The 20,862-nt window shown below is 35.5% G+C and overlaps 1 protein-coding gene across 5 annotated transcripts in view; it reads right to left on the bottom strand.

Moving 5' to 3' along the window:
* Positions 1 to 274: 274 nt before the first annotated feature.
* The window catches only part of ADAM32 (ADAM metallopeptidase domain 32), a 174,394-nt gene continuing 153,806 nt past the window's right edge, over positions 275 to 20,862 (bottom strand). For 2 of the 5 annotated variants that reach the window (XM_060653504.3, XM_060653506.3), the window contains 5 exons: positions 19,462 to 19,494; positions 8,048 to 8,086; positions 3,599 to 3,637; positions 1,259 to 1,297; positions 275 to 393 (listed from right to left, as the gene is read on the bottom strand). In XM_060653504.3, the coding sequence (XP_060509487.1) occupies positions 387 to 393; positions 1,259 to 1,297; positions 3,599 to 3,637; positions 8,048 to 8,086; positions 19,462 to 19,494 (157 nt within the window). In that variant the 3' untranslated portion in view covers positions 275 to 386. Of the gene's footprint in view, positions 394 to 1,258; positions 1,298 to 3,596; positions 3,638 to 8,047; positions 8,087 to 19,461; positions 19,495 to 20,862 lie in introns of those variants that run through there. The other 3 variants (XR_009615993.3, XM_060653505.3, XM_078445534.2) reach the window with 2 other exon arrangements.

The following is a 20,862-nucleotide window of genomic DNA, read 5'->3' as shown; positions in this document are numbered from 1 at the left end:
CCAGCCAAGTCCAGCGAGAAGGACTAGGAGGAAGAACATGGACTACCACCCAGAGCTCTTCCTGAGTAAAAGCAGTTGATGCAGATTGCCAGCATCTGAGGCTCCAAGCAAGTAAGCAGGAGTGGGTGGTAGAGAACTGGGAAAAAGAGCTCAGGGAGCCTGGTTGGGATGGAGATGCCTGAGTAGAGATGAGTATCTTCAGTTAAGGGCCCTGAAATGACAGAACTGCAGCCTCAGGGGTGGAAGCAGAAAGAAAAACAGATGCACATGCAAATAGTTCCACACTCAGTTTATTGTTTCCTTCAACTGTGACCAAGGGAGCAAAGGTGAAATTTTCATTTCTCAGTGAGATACTCTCTGATATCCATTGCCTTCTGAAGGAATTATTAGTTACTGTGGAAGAGAAAAAAGACACACAGGCTTAAGGTATTGAGAACAATAAACTCCCTTCCATCGCAGAATATAGAAACTGGGGGTACTGCCAAGCAAAAAAATTCACATGTCAAAAAAAAGGATTCTAGGGTCTCCTGGGTGGCTCAGCCGGGTAAGCATCAGACTCTTGGTGTCAGCTCAGGTCTTGATCTCAGGGTCATGAGTTCAAGTTCCACATTGGGCTCCACGTTGGGAATGGAACCTACTTAAAAAAAATTCTAGACAAAATTTTTGTTAATTTTGCTTGTGAAATTATTTGGCCATGAGTAACATTTATGCTACAATTTTATGAGATTTCTGGAGAAGCATCATTTTTAATCAGAAGTATTTGCAAATGAGAAAATCTTACATTTTTCTACATACAATAAAATGTTCATGAATATGAATCAAACTGCATTATTTTTTAGAAATTGAAATATATATTAATTGTACCTTTTCCATATCTTGGGGCCAATCTGTTTGGTTTTTCATGTTGTAAATAGTTTTGTTTTTGGCAGTTGGAAACTCATAGGACTTAAATATTGTGCCTTCAATGCCTAACGGATAAGGTGGCCCTGATTATAAATTTACTTTATAGACTAATTTACATAACAGATATCTTACTGGATTCAACCCTTTAATTCCATTCTACCCACAAGAGATAGTTCCCAACAGACTTAAGAGAACAATATTGAATGAAGAAAAAAGACCAATAATAAGATTAGTAAAGATTAATACATTGTTTCTGATTTAGTACTTTATTAAACTACCCAATAAATACTATAGATTATGAATTTCATTTTAATTTCAAACATTTATTTTAAGAGACAGCTTCTAATATACTTACCTACTGTTATATGTTTGGATGCTTTCCTGTGATTTGGATCTAAATAAACAACGAAATAATACTTTTAGTTTGATACAATACAATACAATAAAGTTATTTTATATTTTTAATGGAAGTTTCTTCCTCTTTGCCTGCAAAAGAATGGTAAAAAAGAAATATCTCCCAAATGTCTACATTTATACTACTTATTACCAAAAGTCAAAATCAAATTTTTGGATCCATAGATTTTTTTCTGATCCTCTAACCAACAGAATTAGAGAAAAAAATAATAAATTGAAGACAAATTAAATGAGGTTTATTGACAGAGAAAATAATATAGATGATAAGATTAGGGAGATAATTCAGTGATAAGTGATATAATTTTACCCTTCTCATCCTTTCCCTACCTCTGCTATTTTATATCTTCAGACCTTAAAGAAGATGTTTCCAACTATTCTCACTATGAAACACCCCTTTTTAATATACAGTTGACCCATGAACAACAAAGGGGTTAAGGGTGTCAACCCCCACAGAGTTGATTACCACACATAACACTTTTGACTCCTCTAAAATTTAATTACTTAATAATCTACTGTTGACTGGAAGCCTTTCTGATAACATAAAGGGTTGATTAACACATTTTATACTTCATATATATATACATATATATATATGTATATATATATAAAATAAACTGTATCTTACAATAAAGTAAGCTGGGGAAAAGAAAGCCTATTAAGAAAATCATAAAGAAGATACATTTATGGTACTATATTTATATATTTATCAAAAAGCCCATGTGTAAGTGGATCTGCACGGTTCAAATCCATGTTGTTCAAAGGTTAACTGTAGTTAGTTCTCCCCCAAACCAATAAAGGGACCTAGACTTGTGTCTACTGACATGCACAACCCATTAGATTTCCAGCATTTAAAAAAATTCTTGTTTTGGTAGTGTTAACCATGCCTTTGACTATCCCTCAGTCCAGTTGAATACCACTTCTAGAAGAAGATGATTATGTGAATCCCATATTCTATAATGGGAGAGGGGACAAATGGAGTAGTAATAATATTAATTATGTGTGTATGTGAAGTTCAAGAGTAATCACTCATTCATTAACAACTTATTCTTTAAGCATGTACTCTGCTAGGTGTACAGAGCATTACCCTCAAGTGATTTCAGAGTATATATAGGGAAAGTGATGCTTCTAGGTAAGCAAAAGTTTGGAAGAATTGTGTTAAGCATTCTCTTGACAGGAAATGGAGACAATAAAGAAAATTAGCTCTTTTTTCATACCTAGTTGGGAGAATGTAACTAACATCTATAAAAGAGTAATTATGTTAGGAGATATCCAAAAGTAACAGAGAGAATAAAGGATGTAGAAATTCCATAACCTTCCCTAATGGAGGAAGTGACTCCATCAGAAAGGATAGAAACTATAAATGTTGTGGTGCAGCCTGAAATTTTAACCTGTGGCTATAAAGGGATATTCTGGAATACTAGTAGATTGAAAGTAACTAAAAGACACTTTAAGGAAAAATGTCAGACAGTACAAGAAAACTAAAATTCTAATAAGGGAGAAAGAAATGTGAGAAGACCAATAAATATTTGATGACTTTAGAAGGATCACAAGGCCACAACTGTGGAGCATGGGAAACTAAAAATTTAAGAAGAATTCAGAGAACCTTTGTTAACACAATTGTGGGCTGTTGCGGGGCTGTGAGAAGCAAAGAATTTTAGTGTGTTTATGATACCATCTCTGTGATAAACCCCTTCTAAGTGGAGTTTACTCCATTGTTTATATTGAGTTTGTGGATATAAATGTAATCTGAACAAAAAAGTAGTATTTTCCTTTGTGTACCTCATCATAAAGAATGTAAAAAATGCTCTGCTTATGAGTTACTTCCACATAATAATTATAGATATCTTGTCTCATTAGATTTAACTAGTTTTTTTCCTGTGTATCAAAAGAGTAGGGAATCAATAAAAATTTAGTCAACTGAGAAAAAAGACTGAGTTAATAAATATTTATTCCTAGAACGAAAAATACCGATAAATTGTTTTTTAGGACAGTACTTTATCATCTGTGGCTGCTAAAAAATAGTAAGCAATTATTTGTTCACTATTTTCTTTTTTAAAAGTTATTTATTTACTTTGAAAGAGAGAAAGAGAAAGAGGGAGCAGGGGGAGGGGTTCAGAGAGAGGAGAGAGAGAATCCCAAGCACGCCCTGCACGGGTTCAATCACATGATTTGAGCCGAAATCAAAAGTGGATGCCTAACCAACTGAGTCACCCAGGTGCCCCTGTTCATTCTTATTTTCAAGATACACTTATTTATGAGAAAAACTTTCTAAGTTACTTACCTGCTGGTATATGTTTGAGCACTACTTTCTGAACTGGATCTAAATAAAAATAAAAAATAAAAATAATGTCTAGCAGTTAAGAAACTTGCCTAAATTGACAATGATGATCAAGCCATTTTATACCAAAACTAACTCTCTTAACACTTGGTACATGCAAATAAGTAATATTCTTATTTACACAACACCAAGTACAACATATAATGCAAAATATAAAACTTCCAGTGGGGAAAAGTATCAAGATGGTAGAGATGCATTTTTTTTTTCTTCACCACTTCTAAGCACAATACGTAAGTTTGACTATGAAGGCCTAAATTTGGCTTTCAGGCTTCAAGTTAGTTTTTTTATTCATTGATATGTAAATTTCCACATTTTGCAAATGAAAACTCACATTTATTTACTTCTGGGCAATTTAGCAGAATGAAATGACAGGAAAGAGTTCCCCTTTCTATTCCACAAGAAAAGTTTTCCCTTTCTATTCCACAGAAAAGCTGAAGAAGGTGGCACAAAAATTTAATATCCAATGGAGATTGACAGCCAAAAAGGCTTTTCCTTCTGTCAGTAAAAAATGAAGAAACTAAGAGTTCAGAAGGAAAACAGGAGCAAAAGCTGAATGACTACAAGGGAATATGAATGATTTACATCCTAAGAGACATAGTTTTACTAACCGTAGCTTGGAAGGAGTAGAAGACACTGTTTCTAACAGATGTTAGAAAGATAGAACAAACCCTGAGACTAGTAGTCCTAAATAGAGCAAATAAAAATTATGGCCATTGGGAATGCAACAAGTAAGCTGGCTTATCCATGTAGATGGAAAAGGGCCACATAGAGAAGTAAAACTTCAGGCCTGTACTATGTAGAGGGGCAGGATCTCAATTCCTTAATCCTACTACCTACAAATTTGAGCCAGGAAATATAGAAAATATTGAAACATTCATGCTCCAGGACAGGCAAATCTGAAACATTCCCCTCTTCCTAATGTATGCGTAAACTCAGCATGCAGAATTCCCATGAGACCAATCATGGCTCCTAAGGATGACATCATTTACAAGTCTAAATTACAAACTACTGCTGTGTGTTAAATGGCCACAGCCATAGCACAGCAGAACAAAAAATTCACACATTAAGATCAATGGACAATATAAAAAACTTAAATAGAAATATTTAAGATCTCCACAGAGAGTAAGATGGGAATAAGTCATGAAAAAGATAACCATTAGGAGAATGAGTGATCTGGAAGCTCATATGAAGGAATCAATGCCAGATAGAGAGGTGAAAAAGTACGGTACATGAACAGTCCAGTTAAGAAACATGGACGCTAAAATGAGAAGACTCTCCCCAATATAATCATTTTAGATATTAGTCATTTTAAAGAAAAGAAAAAGAATGGGGAAGGGTCAATAATTGAAGAAATAATAACTGATTTTTTGTATAGAATTAATGACCTGAGTATTGATATCTAAAGACTATATTGAATCCAGATCAGTATCAATAAGAACAAATTATATCAGAACATATCATAATAAAATAACAAAACTCAGGACAAATAGGAAACCTTAGAAGCCATTTAGAGCAAACACACATTAATTGGAAAGGAATAAAGAAATTAATTACACTAACAACGGAGGTCTCATCAATGACAGTAAATGTCACATTACAACAGAATGCTTTAAAAGAGTTGTGTAAAGTGACTCTCAACTATAAGTCTATAATCATCCAGGTTCTCTTTCAAAGCTGGGTGTGGAAAAAATATATGTTCAGGCATTTAACACAAAATGCTTATAACCATAGACACTAATTGAAACTAAAAGGGTTGTACTTCAGGAAAAGGGAAATTGAAAATCAACATGAGAAAATGGGTTCAAGAATGAATAGCGAACAAAGTAATTAGTAAATATGTTGTTAGATCCTAGTAAATATAATCACAACAACAATAATGACTAATGGAAGGGAAGTCATGTAGGTAAAGAACCTAGAAGTTAAAACTCAAATGACAATATATGAAAGATTCATAATGTAGTTTGCTATTAAATGATCTAAGATCCTTCTACTGTTTAGGAAAAGACTGGAAATATTAATTTAATTCAGATATTTAAAAATTAATGATGCTTAAAGTGGCATTAATATAACGATACTGGGATTCACGCCTCTCTGTATTCCTTGACTTCAACAGCCTTTCCCACTAACTTTCCACCAGATAAGGATTATTCCAAAAATAAATGACCTGAAAATTATAGTGTAGATTTTATGTTAGTAAAGCAAAGCAATAGTATCAAGTGACATTATTAAAACTTACATGAATAATTATCCCAAAAATGTTTCCCTAGTACACACCAAGCCAGAAGGTTAGTGTAGTGGATTAACATCCTAAATTATACTACTCCAACTGAAATGTAAATTTTCCTATAATTAATGTTATCATCCCTCACCCAATGTAGGTGAATAATGACCCTAGAAGAGATGAATTATATCAACAAGTTTTAGGATGAGAGATAATATGAGAGAAGAAATGAGAACAGTTATAACATCACAGCAGTTGTAACATCCATAGATATATGGATGTGTATATGTGTGTGTACGTATCTATGTACTTTTGGATTTGTAAGGTTTTTTGTTTAGCTGCCCATGTGGGGAGGGGCAGGGGGAGATTAAAAGTAATCATTTATTCATTCATTCAACAAATATTTATTGAGCACTTAGCATTAACCAAGAATTCTACTACAGGCTGGCTATACAATGCTGAGAAAGATAATCATGGCTTTTATTTTCTGAGATAACAGTATAATAAGACATATGTCCAAGTTGAGGAAAAGTACCTGAGACTTGCTGTGTTTGAGTACCATATGAAAACTCCCTGACACAGAGAGGACATATTACTATTATCATTATTAAATGAAAATCAATTTTTTTTTAGTTTGGTGATGGTAAATCATGATTTCAAAGTGTCACTATAAAGAGATTGTCATAATAAAAGAGAAATAAAGAAAGGCAGGCATTCTTATTGAAGAGGAAGCTCTCATCTAGAATAAGACAAATTATATAACCATGTTGTACAGCCTACAAGGTTTACTCTATAGATCTGGAAGTGTTTTTGGAATAGCAGTGGACTTTGGAAGAACACATAAGGAATAACACCAACACTTCCTCACAAGTAAATAAAGATTGTAAGTCAGGGAGAGGGGTGTGAAAACTCCTAAACATTTTATATCTGCAGAAAGACCCCAAACCCAAAAATGACAGATGTGGGAAACTAGACTTACTGCTTTATTATACAGAAATATCCACCCTTCAGGAAATGGATGGAAATCTAATTAAAACTCTTTTGTGATACTGAAAGGCTATGGAAGATGTAGAATTACTGTGTTTTTTTTTCTAATGTTTATTTATTTTGAGAGAGAAAAAGATAGACTACAAACAGGGGAGGGTCAGAGAGAAAGAGGGAGAGAGAGAATCCCAAGCAGTCTCTGAACTGTTCGTGTAGAGCCCAATGTGGGGATAGATCCCACAAACCGTGGGATCATGACCTGAGTCGATATCAACAGTCAGACACCTAACTGACTGAGCCACCCAGACACCCCCATAGAATTATTGTTTCTTGGGTCACCTGGGTGACTCAATCAGTTAAGCCTTCGACTCTCAGTTTCGGCTCAGATCATGATCTCACAGTTTTGTGAGTTTGATCCCTACCATTAGGCTCTGTGCTGTTGGTAGGGAGTCTGCTTGGGATTCTCTCTCTCCCCCTCTATCTCTGCTCATCCCCTTCTCATGCTGTTTCTGTCTCTTTAAAAATAAGTAAATAAACTTACAAAATTTTATTATGATGTTTCTCTTCAGCAAAGTTTTCTTAAGTGACTAGGGTAAGAATTCATTCAGTTGTTCATGAGCATGCACATTTAATTTCTAGTTGTAAAAATCTATAAATACAGAGGTAAACTTCCCATTTATGAGTTAGCTCCATAAACATTTAACCAATCATTTTTTCCTTTGTTTCCAAAAACTAAACCCCAACATACATTAACAAAATCAAAGTAAGAAGACATTGATTTTTCTAGACAAATAGTCATTAGTTATTAGATTGGCAAATACTAATGTTATTTTTTCATATAGCACCTTACCAATTGTTACTGCTCAATTGATACTTAGTAATTTATTGCTGGTTATCAATTTGTTAATCTTATTTTTAACACATACTTATTTTGAATTTTTTTAAATGTTTTGTTTATTTTTAAGACAGAGAGAGACAGAGCATGAATGGGGATGGGGCAGAGAGAGAGGGAGACACAGAATCTGAAGCAGGCTCCAGGCTCCAAGCTGTCAGCACAGAGCCCGACGCGGGGCTCAAACTCATGAACCATGAGATCATGACCTGAGCCGAAGTCAAACGCTCAACTGACTGAGCCACCCAGGTGCCCCCACATACTTACTTTAAAAGACACCTCCTAATTTACTTACCTGACTGTATCTGTTTGGCTGCTGCTTTCTGATCTGGATCTAAATGAGAATGAAAATAATGCTTTCCAAGTTAATATTAAAAAAATATGCATCCATAACAAATGAATGTCAGACTATTTTGTAACCTGCATTAACTCTTTTATATCACTAATTGCCACTAATGAATAATTTTAAGAGATTACTAAATTGAAGTATGCAATTAATATTCTTATTTATACACATACCATATCCATAAAGAATATAAATATCAAATCCCCAATAGGGAAAGGAGTAAGAGAACAGATTAGTTTTCTCCTTTTTACTTGCCAGGATATGCTCAATTTTAAATGCCTGATTCTGGCCTTCAAGTTCCAATCTAATGTTTTACCCACTGATAAACAAATTATTACAGGTCATGATTTAAAACCCTCACTGACTTCTAGATAATCAAGCTGACTGGGCTGACAAGGTAGCTTCCCCCTTCTACCATGCACAGAGAAATAGTGAAAAAATAACACAAAATACTAGCCAAAATTTAAAAGAAGAAAGGGAAATTTCCCATGATAGTATTAAAAAGAGAGAAAACTGTAAGCATGAAAAGTAAATAGGAACTAAAGCTGAGTGACTCCTGGGGCGCCTGGGTGGCTCAGTCGGTGAAGCATCCGACTTTGGCTCAGGTCACAATCTCGCGGTCCGTGAGTTTGAGCCCCGTCGGGTTCTGTGCTTACTGCTCAGAGCCTGGAGCCTACTTCTGATTCTGTGTCTCCCTCTCTCTCTCTGACCCTCCCCCATTCATGCTCTGTCTCTCTCTGTCTCAAAAAAAAATAAATAAACGTTAAAAAAAAAAAAGCTGAGTGACTCCAGAAGTAGGTGAATTAGTCATCCACATAGCCAATAAGGAGTTGAGCCCTCCTAGAAAGCTTACACTGACTCCTTCTCTAAACTTGGAAGCCATAAAAGAAGGATAGTAAAATCTGCTACTATTAATCTTTGAGATGCAGCAAGGTAATTGTTTCAAAAGTGTAGATGGAAAAGGATCACCTAGAGACATAGAAACTCTAAGTGCTTCAAATGGTTTAAGGATGTGGATGGAAAAAATATCAAATAGAGAAACAGGAACCTCAAGCCTTATGAGTTTTAGGTTTAGGATACAGGCCCATGCTTCCTATGAATTCTAGATCTCCAGGTATAACAAATGTAAGCATTTATGACTTAGGAGAGTAACACATGAAATAATCTCCACAAGGAAGATTCTACAAAGCAGGATACACAGAAATCTCATGATATAATTATGGGTGCTTAAGGTGGCCTTACAATCAAAGAAAAAAAGCCACTGAGAGTTAGTGTCCACAGGCAGAGAAAAGTAAAGAATTCATACATAAAAAAAATTACAAGTAACAGACCAAAAAAAAAAAAAAGAAAAGAAAGAAAAAAAAGAATGTTTGGGATTTCCATAGAGACCAATAAAGAAACAGAACCCATTAAACAAAAAATGAAAGAACTGGAAAAAAAAGATTACTGATTTTTTAATTGTTTAGGGAAATCACCCAGAACACTTGACAAACAGAAATGTAATAAAATATAAAAAGAGCAGTTAAGAAACATGAAGGAGTTCAGACACAGAAGATTTAGAATGACAGAGACTCAATATTTGAAGAGAAAACATCTAGGACTTTTCCAAACTTGAAATTGTGAGTCTTCTCACTTAAAGAAAATACTGAATTTGGTACAGGGGTTAAAAAAAAAAATCTCGGGAAGGAGCGAAGATGGCGGACAGCATGGAAGTTTTTTGTGTGTCTCACATCCATGAAACACAGCCAGACCAACACTAAACCATCTTACACACCTAGAAAACTGATTGGAGGATTAACACAACAATCTGTACAACCTGAACCACAGAATTCAGCAGGTACACGGTACAGAGAGGTGAATTTGGGGAGTGAGAAGCCACAAAAGGTAGGGAACTGCTTTTGCGGGCAGAGGATGGAGACTGGGGAGGGGGGAGAATACGGGAAAAGCACCCCTCCCCAAAAGCAGCCAGAGAGAAAGTGGAAAATTGGAAATAGCCACAGGGACTAAACTAAAAAGGGAGAAAGGAGAAAGGAGAGGGTTTAAATTCCATTAAGACTGTAAACAAGGGGAGTGCAAAGGCTGCAACTCTGCAGCTCGATACCTGGCAGTGCCCTGGTGGGAAGGGCGAATCCCCAGGAACAGACTGGGGTCCAGGAGGTTCTCGAGCTACACTGGGAAAAGCAGTTCCACAGCTGGAAGGACATTTGGTACAAACTGTTGAAGCCACCTGGTCCCAACAGACCCCAGAAGGTGGCCACATTCGCTGGTGCTGGAGCAAGGTCATTAAGGTTGAAGCCTGGTGCCAGATGTGTGTTGTGATTTTCCATAATCCCTGAAACGCTGCTGCTACACTGTCTCACGAACATTTTCTGGGGCGGGCTGGCACCTGGCCACAGTCTCAGGGTACAGGCAGCAGCAGGGTCCAGCGGGCATTCCTGGGTGCAGCCGACATTTGGCCATTGCTCATTTGGCCATTGCTTGGTGAGACCCTCCTACAGAGGGGTGGAACAGGTCAAAGCTGCAGTCCTTTGGAAGTAAGGGGCCAGGGAAAACAGCCGCATCTGAGACAAAACTCAGGAGAGAGGTACTTCCTGGAGCCTGGTCACAGAGTGAAAAAGCAGGGAGTGGACAAGAACTGAAGACAGAGGACGGGTGTGCGATCTGGTAGAACAGACTGGGTAGCTGGGTGGGGCCATTTTCACTGCTCAAGTGCATGCACATATGCACCTACGAGCCCCACAACAATACACCCCAGTAGGCTAACAGCACCATCTAGTGGAGAGCGGAGCTGTTACACTGAGCCCTGCCCAACTGGGCCACTTGGCTCTTCAAGAACAGAAGTCTCACCGCCGGCTTAATTTATGGACTATAAAGAGCTATGTAGACTGACTTCTAGGGGAAAAGAAAGCAATTTCAGTCCTACTTCAATCTGTTACCAGGTTCATCTATTCAAGTTTCTTTCTTTTTTCTTTTTCTCTTTTACAATTCTTTTTTCTTGAATACAGAAACAGAAAAAATTTACTTTTATTTTCAATTTTTATTAAAAATATTTTTCTTTAATTTTTATTACTATATTTTTTACTTTTGTGTAAATTTTTTCAATTTCTACTTTACTTCCATCATTTTATTTTAGTCTACTTCAGTGTATTCACCTTTTAAAAATTTCAAACGATTTTTTTTTCTTTTTTTTCTTTTTTCTCTTTTTGTTTCTTTTCTTTTTCTTGAATCCACAAAGAGAAAGACTTCATTTTTACTTTCAATTTCTATTAAAAATATTTTTATTTAATTTTTAATACTATTTTTTGCTTTTATGTAAATTTTTTCAAATTCTATTTTACTTCCATTATTTTATTTTAGTCTACTACAGTGTATTCACTTTTTCAAATTTTCAAACTATTTCTTTTTTCTTTTCTTTTTTTCTTTTTTAATCTTTTTTCTCTTTTTCATTTCTTTTCTTTTTTAATACAATAAAAGAAAAAATTCATATTTATTTTTAAATTTTATTAAAAATATTTTTCTTTAATTTTTTTCTACTATATTTATTTTTCTATATATTTTTTCAAATTCTATTTTACCCCCATCATCTCATTTTAGTCTACTTCAGTGTATTCATTTTTTCAAATTCTCAAACGATTTCCTTTTTTTTCTCCCCCCCTTTTTATTTTCTCTAATTGTCAAACCACCTTCAATATCCAGACCAAAACACACCTAGGATCTAGCATCATATATTTGATTTTTGTGTGTGTGTGTGTTAAATTTTTATTTTTAAATTTTTTTAATTTTAATTTTTTTAATTTTAATTTTTCTACCTCATTAATTCCTTTTCTCCCTTCAAAATGACAAAATGAAGGAATTCACTGGAAAAGAAAGAGCACGAAGAAACGACAGCTAGGGATTTAACCAACACAGATACAAGCAAGATGGCTGAACCAGAATTTAGAATCACAATAATAAGAATACTAGCTGGAGTCAAAAATAGATTAGAATCCCTTTCTGCAGAGATAAAAGAAGTAAAAAATAACCAAAATGAAATTAAAAATGCTGTAACTGAGCTGCAATCACGGATGGCTGCAGCAGCGGCAAGGATGGACAAGGCAGAACAGAGAATCAGCAATATAGAAGACAAACTTATAAAGAATAATGAAACAGAAAAAAAGAGGGAGATTAAGGGAAAAGAGCACAATTTAAGAATTAGAGAAATCGGGGCACCTGGGTGGCTCAGCCGGTTAAGCGGCCGAATTAGGCTCAGGTCATGATCTCACGGTCCATGAGTCCGAGCCCCACATCAGGCTCTGTGCTGACAGCTCAGAACCTGGAGCCTGTTTCAGATTCTGTGTCTCCCTCTCTCTGACCCTCCCCCGTTCATGCTTTGTCTCTCTCTGTCCCAAAAATAAATAAACGTTAAAAAAAATTTAAAAAAAAAAGAATTAGAGAAATCAAGGACTCATTAAAAAGGAACAACATCAGAATCATAGGGGTCCCAGAAGAAGAAGAGAGAGAAAGGGTTATGTGAGCAAATCATAGTGGAAAACTTTCCTAACATGGGGAAAGACAGATATCAAAATCCAGGAATCACAGAGAACCCCCCATTACATTCAACAAAAACCGACCATCAACAAGGCATATCATAGCCAAATTCACAAAATACTCAGACAAGGAGAGAATCATGAAAGCAGCAAGGGAAAAAAAGTCCCTAACCTACAAGGGAAGACATATGAGGTTTGCAGCAGACCTATCCACAGAAACTTGGCAGGCCAGAAAGGAGTGGCAGGATATATTCAACATGCCGAATCAGAAAAACATGCAGCCAAGAATTCTTTATCCAGCAAGGCTGTCATTCAAAACAGAAAGAGAGATAAAAAGTTTCCCACACAAACAAAACTTAAAGGAGTTTGTGACCACTAAACCAGCCCTGCAAGAAATTTTAATGGGGACTCTCTGAAGGGAGAAAAGATGGGGGAAAAACAAATAAATAAAGACCAAAAGCAACAAAGACTAGAAAGGACCAGAGAATGCCACCAGAAACCCTACAAGCAACATAATGGCAATAAATTCATATCTTTCATACTCACTTTAAACGTCAATGGACTCAATGCTCCAATCAAAAGACACAGGGTAACAGAATGGGTAAGAAAACAAGATCCATCTATATGCTGTTTACAAGAGACCCACTTTAGACCTAAAGACACTTTCAGATTGAAAATAAGGGGATGGAGAACCATCTATCATGCTAATGGTCAACAAAAGAAAGCCGGAGTAGCCATACTTATATCAGACAATCTAGACTTTAAAATAAAGACTGTATCAAGACATGAAGAAGGGCATTATATCATAATCAAGGGGTCTATCCACCAAGAAGACCTAACAATTGTAAACATTTATGCACCTAATGTGAAAGCACCCAAATATATAAATCAGTTAATCACAAACTCATCGATAGTAATACCATAATAGTAGGAGACTTCAACACCCCACTCACAGGAGTGGACAGATCATCTAATCAAAAACTCAACAAGGAAACAGTGGCTTTGAATGACACATTGGACCAGATGGACTTAACAGATATATTCAGAACATTTTATCCTAAAGCAGCAGAATATACATTCTTCTCCAGTGCATATGGAATGTTCTCCAGAATAGACCATATACTGGGACACAAATCAGCCCTAAGTAAGTACAAAAAGATCATACCGTGCATATTTTCAGACCACAACGCTATGAAACTCGAAATCAACCACAAAAAATTTGGGAAAGGTAACAAATATTTGGAGACTGAAGAACATCCTACTAAAGAATGAATGGGCTAACCAAGCAGTCAAAGAGGAAATTAAAAAGTATATTCCTAAACACCACAACCCAAAACCTCTGGGATGCAGCAAAGGTGGTTATAAGAGGACAGTATATAGCAATCCAGGCCTTCCTAAAGAAGGAAGAAAGGTCTCAGATACACAACCTAACCTTACACCTCAAAGAGCTGGGAAAAGAGCAACAAACGAAATCCAAAACCAGCAGAACACAGGAAATAATAAAGATAAGAGCAGAAATTAATGCTATCGAAACCAAAAAAAGCAGAACAGATCAATGACACCAGAAGCTGGTTCTTTGAAAGAATTAACAAAATTGATAAACACCTAGCCAGTTTGATCAAAAAGAAAAAGGAAAGGACCCAAATAAATAAAATCAAGAATGAAAGAGGAGAGATCACAACCAACACAGCAGAAATAAAAACAATAATAAGACAATATTATGAGCAATATATGCCAATAAAATCAGTAATCTGGAAGGAAAGGACAAATTTCTAGAAACATATACACTACCAAAACTGAAACAGGAAGAAATAGAAAATTTGAACAGACCCATAACCCATAAACAGACCCATAAAGTAAAGAAATCGAATTAGTAATCAAAAATCTGCCAAACAACAAGAGTCCAGGGCCAGATGGCTTTCCAGGGGAATTCTACCAAACATTTAAGGAAGAGTTAACACCTATTCTCTTGAAACTGTTCCAAAAAATAGAAATGGAAGGAAAACTTCCAAACTCTTTCTATGAAACCACCATTACCTTGATTCCAAAACCAGACAGAGACCACACTAAAAAGGAGAACTATAGACCCATTTCCCTGATGAACATGGATGCAAAAATCTTCAACAAGATATTAGCCAACCGAATCCAACAACACATTAAAAAAATTGTTCACCACGACCAAGCAGGATTTATACCTGGGATGCAGGGCTGGTTCAATACCCATAAAACAATCAACGTGATTCATCACATCAATAAAAGAAAGGACAAGAACCATTTGATCCTCTCAATAGATGCAGAGAAAGCATTTGACAAAATACAGCATCTTGAGGGATAAAATACAGCATCTTGAGGGATAAAAACCCTCAAGAAAGTAGGGATAGAAAGAGCATACCTCGAGATCATAAAACCCATATGTGAAGGATCCACCACTAATATCATCCTCAATGGGGAAAAACTGACAGCTTTCCCCCTAAGGTGAGGAACAAGACAGGGATGACACCTCTCACCACTGTTATTCAACATACTATTGGAAGTCTTAGCCTCTGCAATCAGACAACACAAAGAAATAAAAGGCATCCAAATCGGCCAGGAGGAGGTCAAACTTTCACTCTTCACAGATGACATGATACTCTATATGGAAAACCCAAAAGATTTCACCAAAAAACTGCTAGAACTGATTCATGAATTCAGCAAAGTTGCAGGATATAAAGTCAATGTACAGAAATCGGTTGCATTTCTATACACCAAAAATGAAGCAACAGAAAGAGAAATCAAGGAACTGATCCATTTACAGTTGCACCAAAAACCATAAAATACCTAGGAATAAATCTAACCAAAGAGGTGAAAAATCTATACACTGAAAACTATAGAAAGCTTATGAAAGCAATTGAAGAAGACACAAAAAAATGGAAAAAGATTCCATGCTCCTGGATAGCAAGAACAAATATTGTTAAAATGTCGATACTACCCAAAGCAATCTACATATTCAATGCAATCCCTATCAAAGTAACACCAGCATTCTTTACAGAGCTAGAACAAATAATCCTAAAATTTGTATGGAACCAGAAAAGACCCCAAATAGCCAAAGCGATCTTGAAAAAGAAAACCAAAACAGGAGGCATCACAATCCCAGACTTCACGCTATACTACAAAGCTGTAATCATCAAGACAGTATGTTATTGGGACAAGAACAGACACTTAGAGCAATAGAATAGAATAGAGAACCCAGAAATGGACCCACAAACGTATGGCCAACTAATCTTTGACAAAGCAGGAAAGAATATCCAATGGAATAAAGACAGTCTCTTCAGCAAGTGATGCTGGGAAAACTGGACAGTGACATGCAGAAGAATGAACCTGGACAACTTTCTTACACCGTACACAAAAATAAACTCAAAATGGATGAAGGACCTAAATGTAAGACAGGAAGTCATCAAAATCCTCGAGGAGAAAGCAGGGAAAAACGTCTTTGATCTTGGCCGCAGCAACTTCTTACTCAACATGTCTCTCTCTGGAGGCAAGGGAAACAAAAGCAAAATTGAACTTTTGGGACCTCATCAAAATAAAAAGCTTCTGCACAGCAAAAGAAACAATCGGCAAAACTAAAAGGCAACTGACAGAATGGGAGAAGATATTGCAAATGACATATCAGATAAAGGGTTAGTATCCAAAATGTATAAAGAACTTATCAAACTCAACATCCAAAAAACAAAGAATACAGTGAAGAAATGGGCAAAAGACATGAATAGACACTTCTCCAAAGAAGACATCCAGATGGCCAACCAGCACATGAAAAAATGCTCAACATCACTCATCATCAGGGAAATACAAATCAAAACCACAATGAGATACCACCTGATACCTGTCAGAATGGCTAACATTAACAACTCAGGCGACAACAGATGTTGGCGAGGATGCGGAGAAAGGATCTCTTTTGCATTTTTGGTGGGAATGCAAGCTGGTGCAGCCACTCTGGAAAACAGTATGGAGGTTCCTCAAAAAACTAAAAATAGAACTACCCTACAACCCAGCAATTGCACTACTAGGCATTTATCCAAGGGATAAAGGTGTACTGTTTTGAAGGGGCACATGCACCCCCATGTTTATAGCAGTGCTATCAACAACAGCCAAAGTATGGAAAGAGCCCAAATGTCCATTGATGGATGAATGGATAAAGAAGAAGTGGTATATATATACAATGGAGTATTACTCGGCAATCAAAAAGAATGAAATTTTGCCATTTGTAACTACATGGATGGAACTGGAGGGTATTAAGGTAAGTGAAATTAGTCAGTCAGAGAAAGACAAAACTCATATGACTTCACTCATATGAGGACTTTAAGAGACAAAACAAATGAACATAAGGGACGGGAAATAAAAATAATATAAAAACAGGGAGGGGGACAAAACAGAAGAAACTCATAAATACGGAGAACAAACTGAGGGTTACTAGAGGGGTTGTGGTGGGGGGATGGGCTAAATGGGTAAGGGGCATTAAGGAATCTACTCCTGAAATCATTGTTGCACTATATGCTAACTAACTTGGATGTAAATTTTAAAATATAAAAAAGAAAATTTTTAAAAAAAGAAAAAAATCTCTACAGAATATATTATAATGAAATAACAAGTCTTGGGACAAGAAGAAAATGTAGAGGCTTTTGTTAGGCAGAATTCTAGAGGTGGCTCACTAAGTTCCCCATACCTTGGTTATTCAAATATTCTTCAAAGTACTGAAAAGATTTCCCAGCTCCAAATCCGTTGACCTTAAAAAACAAAGTTTATTTTTGGTGGGCCTGACTCAATCAGATGAGCCCTTCAAAAGTAGAGTATTCTGGGGGCACCTGGGTGGCTCAGTTGGTTAGGCATCTGACTCTTAGTTTTGGCTCAGGTCATGATCTCACAGTGTGTGGGTTCAAGCCCCACATCAGACTCTGCAGTGACAGTGCAGAGACTGCTTGGGATTCTCTCTCTTCCTCTCTCTGCCCATCCCCTGCTCTTTCTCTCTCTCTCTCAAAATAAATAAACTTAAAAAAAAAGTATTCTGCTGGTGGCAGAAAAGGAAGTAAGAGAGAGTCAAAGCCTAAGGAACAGTTCAACGCCCTTTTTCTTTGAAAATGAAGGGAGGTACATGAGAAATAATGCAGGCAGACTCTAGGAATAGGGAGGGACCCTTAGCAGACAGCAAGCAAGTAAATAGGTACCTCAGACCTACAGTTTCAAGAAATTAGATTCTGCTTACAACCTGAATGAGTTAGGAACATAGTCTGGCCTTCAGGCCTTACAGTCAGTCTTGTGAAAACCCAGCCAAATCCACCTGGATTTCTAACTTACGGAACTTTGACATAACAAATAAATATTGTCTTAAGTCACTAGGGTGTGGTAATATGTTATGCAGCAATAGAAATACAACAGATAAACTACAGATAAACTCCTATTAGCCATTAAGGAATAAATGTATAAACACACTAAGAGAAGATTTATCATCATCTTCTAGCAGTAAATGCCAGACTACAATGACATATCTTCAAATAGTCAAGGCAAAATAACTCTCAAATTAAAAGTTCACACTTCATAGACTCTTATTCAAGAATGAAAATAAAGATAATTTCAGGTGGGTAAGATAAATAACTTACTACACAGAGACTCACTGATGGAAATTCTAAGAGACGTACTTCACCAAAAGGGAGATTGAACATAAAAAGATGGAGTGAAATTCAAAAAAGAATAGTGAGCAAATAAAGTGGTAAACATGTAGTGAAATCCTAGTATGTTTTGACTAAATACAATAATGACAATGATGACTTGTTTGCAGGAGGTTAAAATTCAGGAGTAACTAAATATCAAATAATAATAATAAGAGTGAATAAAAGATTATAGGGTTAAATGGGCTAAGATGTTCTTAGAAAACTGTAAATGCTCATTATAGCTGAAGTTAACATTTAATATCAAAAATTAAATAATAATACAATTCAATCATTAAATAATATCACTAAAAGAATAAAATTAGAACATGTAATGACTAAATTAATAGAAGGAAATAAAAAACAATGAAAGTACAATTGATACAATAGAGTACAAGAAAGTAGAAAAATAAAATACTGGAAAAGTATGAAATATAGAACAAAAAATAATAAAGTGGCAGAATTTAGTCTAAATACATCAGCAAACATGCAAGTATATACACATATTAAATTCAACTATTGAGAAACTCTTGAGATTATATATGTTTAAGCTCCATTGGCAGGTTGTTTTTAAGAAACCACCTTAAATAAAAGATTGAAAGCAAAAGAACTGAAAAATTGTATCATATAAATCTAACAAATAGAATGTTCACACAGCAATTATAAAACAGTGAGGGCTGAATTTATGGGTAAGAAACACTAATGGGGACAAAATACTAACAGCACAGTTAGGTCAATATAATTATTTCTTCCCAATCCATAATTATTATAGATTTTACCTGAGCTCAGTCATGTACAATCTATGAAATGTCAGGTATCTGCTTGTTTATTTACCCAAGCAATACATGAATACAACACAAGTTGGGCTATTTCTAGGCACTATACAGTCTTTTTCTTTACTAATTATGTACATCTTATTTCTTACTAGAGTTGGCTATTTTAGTCCTTGTTTTCTCAGAGTAGGCTTCCAATAACATTTATTAAATGAATAATAGACTAATTTACTAGAAATTAAATTGCTATATATATTAGTAGCCTGGTTTTCAGTGCATTACTTTACTAATTGCAGCTGTTCAAACAGTATCTAAAAATTATGAATTATTAATTCGTTCTTAATTTACAACATATATTTTAAGACGCCTTTTAATTTACTTACCTGCTAGCATATGTGTGAGTGCTGCCTTCTAACCTGGATATTTAAAAAAATGGAAAATTGTGTCTCATGTTAGTCCTAAGAAAGTCTTGCCAACTACATGAATAAAAGTCAGACCATCTTATAAACAGTATTACCTCTCTTACAAGACTAGTTACCAATAAAGAAAATAATGTTCAAGGTCACTGAACAAAGATAGAAAAAAATAATACTCTTATTTACCCATATACCTCATCCACAAAGAGTGCAAATTTCAAATCCCACAGTGAGGAGACTATCAAATAGGCACAAATTGTTTTTTCCTTATTGCTTCTGAATACAGAATACAGATTTGACCCTGAATGCCTGATTCTGACCTTCATGCCTCAACATTTAACTTTTATTCATTGATTTAAAAAAAATGCTACATTTGTGAATTTAAAAAAAAAAAACAACAACAACCATACTGACTTCTAGACAGTCTGGCAGAGTGAGGTGGCAGGGCAATTTCTTTCCCCTTTCCTTCCATTCCTCATAACAGAGGAACTGCTGAAAAAAATAACGCAAACATTTAACACATAACTGAGATTAACAACAAGAAAAGACTTCTCCCAGTGCTAATAAAAATGAAGAAACTGAGAGTTCAAACGGTAAACAGGAGCTAATACTGAATAATTTCAGGGGTATCTAAACCAGTAATAACACTTTTGGGGCTAGAGATTTAATAGCTCTTTCTTAGAAGGAGTTCAAGGCCTTTGCCTCATGGTGGGAAAACCATGAGTTCCTTAATTAAACCTGAGAGCCATGAAGAGCCATATCACCCATGAAACAGGAATAATAAAAATTCTGACTAGTGGCCTTTGGAATGCTGGAGGGAAATGAAGATATGAAGATGGGGAAAAATGTATCATTGAAAGAAGTAGGAATCCAAGCCTTTGAAAAGTATAATTTTAGGACCCCAGTTCACACTCCCACAAATTCTTGAACAATTACATGGCAATTATTTTAAATATTTTTGCTTGATAAAAGAAGCAAAAGTGAAACAATCCACATGTATTTTTCTTCAACACAAACATGCAGAATTCTCACAGGAAAACAAAAGACATTGAAGATCAAAGAGTCTGATTACAAACCACTGAGAGCTAATGTGAACATCCACAGCAAAACAATGAATTCACACACCAAAAAACACAAACGATTAAAAAACTTTAATGTAATAATATTCAAAATCTCCATAGAGATCTTTGCAAGAATAGAATCCATAAATCCAGAACAGGACAGTGATGGCAGAAGAAATGGTAAAGTGAAATAAAAAAAATCTAACACAATGTGAGGTGTTGAGACAAATACAAAAGTACGGTTACAGACTATAAAGGCATACTTCCAATTCTGACCAAAATGTAGTTACAGACTTGATTTATCCTC

The sequence above is a fragment of the Panthera onca genome, chromosome B1 (assembly GCF_046562875.1).
Source record: "Panthera onca isolate mPanOnc1 chromosome B1, mPanOnc1 haplotype 2, whole genome shotgun sequence".
NCBI classification, from domain to species: Eukaryota; Metazoa; Chordata; class Mammalia; order Carnivora; family Felidae; genus Panthera; species Panthera onca.
The sequence above is the reverse complement of the archived record's forward strand: the minus strand, read 5'-3'. Positions and strand labels throughout refer to the sequence as shown.